Here is a 3,800-nt window from a genome sequence, read left to right on the forward strand (position 1 = left end):
CTTATTGCTTGCTTATAATTGACTTCTCTCGATACTACCCAGCAGAGAGAAGTTCCAGGGAATGGGAATCCTGCACCCTTGCATTTAGAACAGTATTTAGTTCACTGATGACGACAGCAATCATTTGTTCAATGACTGGATCCAAGTGACTCTTCAGGAGGCCTTCCTGGGTCACTGTCATTTCACTGACACTATGTCAACAGATTCACTCAAAACATAAGAAATTCAAGGGTCCGGCTGGAGAGGTGGCTCAGGGGTTAAGAGCACTGACTGCTCTTCCAGAGGTCTTGAGTTCAATTCCCAGCAACCACATGGTAGCTGACAACCATCTACAATTCAATCTGGTGTATATGTAATAAATAAATAAATCTTAAAAAAAAAAAAGAAATTCAAGGGTCTGGGATTTAGCTCAATTTGAGTGCTTGCCTAGCAAGTGAAAGGCCCTGGATTCCATCTTCAATTCTGTGAAAAAGAAATAAGAAGAAGGCAGTTTGTCGTCTTTGGACTCAGAGTGTGTGAGTGCCCAGGATGCTGCGTGGAAGCCGAAGCCGCTCTTCCCGGGTGGCCCCTCCCGCCAGCCGGGCCGCTCAGATGAGGGCTGCTCCGAGACATGAGCCTACAGCTCAGCCTCCAGCTGCAGCCGCACCATCTGCAGTTGGCTCCCCTGCTGCTGCACCCAGGCAGCCAGGCCTGATGGCCCAGATGGCACTCACTGCAGCTGGTGTGGTCATGGGCTCTGCAGTGGGTCACACCCTGGGTCATGCCGTCACTGGGGGCTTCAGTGGAGGAGGCAGTGCCGAGCCTGCAAGGCCTGACGTCACTCACCAGGTATCCCAGGGAACCCAGGACCAGCAGTCTCGAGGGCCATGCTCTCTTGAGATCAAACAGTTTCTGGAATGTGCCCAGAACCAGAGTGACGTCAAGCTGTGCGAGGGCTTCAGTGAGGTGTTGCGACAGTGCAGATGGTTTAATCCAACCAAGAAGTTCAAACGGAAGAAATTGAAATGGACTCTGCCTAATTTATAGTGCAAGTGTGGACCCTGAGTAAACAAGCCTTATTTCTAATAGCTCCGTTACTTCAGAATAGCCATGAAAGAGTCCTAACTATACAGCTATTCACTCTGCTTGTAGTGTTGGAGACGGTCAAGTGATGGCCTCCTTGAACCAATTGTATTGTTTTTATGAGTTAATGAAAATAAAGTTGTTTGATTCTGAAAAAAAAAGAAATAAGAAGAAAACAAAACAAACAAATAAAAGACAAGGTTTGGCTTGAGCAGTTTGTGGGGTCACTGGTAATGGGACTACAATCTGTCCTTAGTGCATGAACTGGCTTTTTGGAGCCCATTTCCTATGGGGAGGTACCTTGCTCAGCCTAAAGGTAGGGTGTTGGTCCTGCCTCAATGTGGTGATGGGACAGACTTCATAGACTCCCCATGGGACACCTTACCCTCTCTGAGGAGTGGAGGGGGGTGGGGTGGAGGGAAGGTAGGGGAGCAGGAGAAGGGAAGGGAACTGGAATTGGTATGTAATAAAAAAAACAATGCCATAAAGATAAACGAGCCTAGCCGGTCGGTGGCAGCGCACGCCTTTAATCCCAGCACTCGGGAGGCAGAGGCAAGTGGATCTCTGTGAGTTTGAGGCCGGGCTGGACCGACAGCCTCCAAAACAATACAGAGAAACCCTGTCTCGTAAAAAAAAAAAAAAAAAAAAAGATAAATGAGCCTAAAACTAACTAGTTTTAGCAGACATAAATAAATTTGACCTTAAAAAAACAGGTTTACTAAACCAGGTATGGTAGCTGTTGCTCATAATCTCAGCCCTGAAAGGTGGAGGCAGGAGAATGTGAGTTCCAGGTCAGCCTGGGCTGCATTAAAGAAGAAAGAAAGAAAGCAAACTGAGCAGCCCTGGGGAGCAAGCCAGTAAGCAGCACCCTCCATGGTCTCTGCTTCAATTCCTGCTTGCAGGTCCCTCCCTTGTGTCCCTCCCTTGACCTCCTTCAGTGATGGGTGGAGGCAGAGCCTCAGTGTCTCTGCAGCCACTCCCAAATAAGCACACAGACACCTATATGCTCAGCTGATAGCTCAGGCTTGATACTACCTAACTCCTACACTTTAAATTAACCCGTATTTCTTATCTAGCCTCTGCCATGTGGTGATAACTTCTTTTCAACACAGGGTGTTCATTTTGTTTCTTTCTGCATCTCGCTTGACTCCCTTCACTCCGCCCTTCTTCTTCCCAGAATCTTTAGTCTGGTTTTCCCAGCTAACCTTATCCCGTCCAGGCCTGTCAGCTTCTTTACTAACCCAATCACAGCAACACATAGTCCACAGTATAAAGGAATATCCCACACTTCCTCCTTTTTGTCTGATTAAAAAGGAGGGTTTTAACTTTTTTAACACAGTAAAATTATACACAACAGATGGGCTGTAAGCTGTACTATTTTTAATACTATTCATCTCAGTAATACAAAACAAACTAAGACACTAACCAAAGCTTCATGAAGCATTTTTCCTTTATTTAGGAGTGTCACAGAGAAAGAAGAGTAAATAAGATGAGGGTAAAGGAAAGGAATGTTGTTTAAAAAAAAACAGGAAATAAAAATAAGTTACTTGGCACTTGTGGTGGTTTGAATGAGAAATGCCCCCATGCTCTTGAGCACTAGAATGTTTGGTCCCCTGTGTGTGGCACTGTTTGGGAGGCTTAGAAGGTATGGCCTTGTTGGAGTAAGTACATCCCTGGAGAGAAACGTTTAGTGTAGAAAACCTGCTATTTCCAGTTCATTCTCTTTGTGTCATGTTTACAGTAGAGAATGTGAGTTCTCAGCATCCTGCCCCAGCCTCCTCCTGTGCTCGGCACCACGCCTCCACCACCGTGAACTCCTACTCCTGTGCTCGGTACCACACTTCCATCACCGTGGACTCCCACTCCTGTGCTCGGTACCACACTTCCATCACGACCGTGGACTCCCGCTCCTGTGCTCGGCTCCACACCTCCACTCCATCACCGTGGATTCCCACTCCTGTGCTTGGCACCACACCTCCATCACCATGGATTCCCACTCCTGTGCTCGGCACCACACCTCCACTCCATCACCGTGGATTCCCACTCCTGTGCTCGGCACCACACCTCCATCACCATGGATTCCCGCTCCTGTGCTCGGCTCCACACCTCCACTCCATCACCGTGGACTCCCGCTCCTGTGCTCGGCACCACACCTCCACTCCACTGTCATAGATTCTTATTCTTTGGAACTGTAAGCCAAAATATACCCCCTCTTCCTTAAGTTGCCTTTGGTCGTGGTGTATTATCACGGTAACAGCATTTTGCAAGAATATCCATATATTGACTTTAAAAAGCAGTCTAGACTCTTGCTACTCAAAGCACAGGCACAATGTCAGCAGCACTGGGATCATCTGGCTATTAGAGAAATGAAATCTCAGCTTCCATGCCTTACTGTATCTGATGCTATTTTATAAATATGACCACTATTAAGTTCTATTCCACATGTTCTTCTTATGAAATTTACAACATTCCATGAATTAATGAGGTCACTGAGCCTTCTCTTAAATCTTGGCAGACCTTTATGATGACCTTGGTCAGGAATATGGCAGAAATGGCTGTGTGACTTCTGAGGTCAGGTTGAGAGGTACCATACATTTTCACTCTCTTTGCCGGGAGGAACTCAGCCACCATGCTGTCAGGAAGCTGTATGCCCACACAGGAGGAAGTATGTGTGTTTAATGGTCAGGAACCCCAGCTGTGGTCTCCATTAACAACCAACATCACCAAACAACTATTCC

At 46.9% G+C, this 3,800-nt stretch overlaps 1 protein-coding gene across 1 annotated transcript; it reads left to right on the forward strand.

Moving 5' to 3' along the window:
- The first annotated feature begins 527 nt into the window (after window positions 1-527).
- Window positions 528-1,067, forward strand: LOC101839877 (coiled-coil-helix-coiled-coil-helix domain-containing protein 2-like). Its single transcript, XM_040756206.1, has one exon. The coding sequence runs from the start codon at window positions 529-531 to the stop codon at window positions 1,024-1,026; it is 498 nt and encodes a 165-aa protein (XP_040612140.1). The 5' UTR covers window position 528; the 3' UTR covers window positions 1,027-1,067.
- The last annotated feature ends 2,733 nt before the right edge of the window (window positions 1,068-3,800 follow it).

Source organism: Mesocricetus auratus, unplaced genomic scaffold, assembly GCF_017639785.1.
Source record: "Mesocricetus auratus isolate SY011 unplaced genomic scaffold, BCM_Maur_2.0 Super-Scaffold_100013, whole genome shotgun sequence".
In the NCBI taxonomy this organism is placed as follows: Eukaryota; Metazoa; Chordata; class Mammalia; order Rodentia; family Cricetidae; genus Mesocricetus; species Mesocricetus auratus.

Coding starts and splice junctions, on each gene's coding strand:
- LOC101839877 (XM_040756206.1), top strand. CDS start 529: ATGCTGCGTGGAAGCCGAAGCCGCTCTTCCCGGGTGGCCCCTCCCGCC.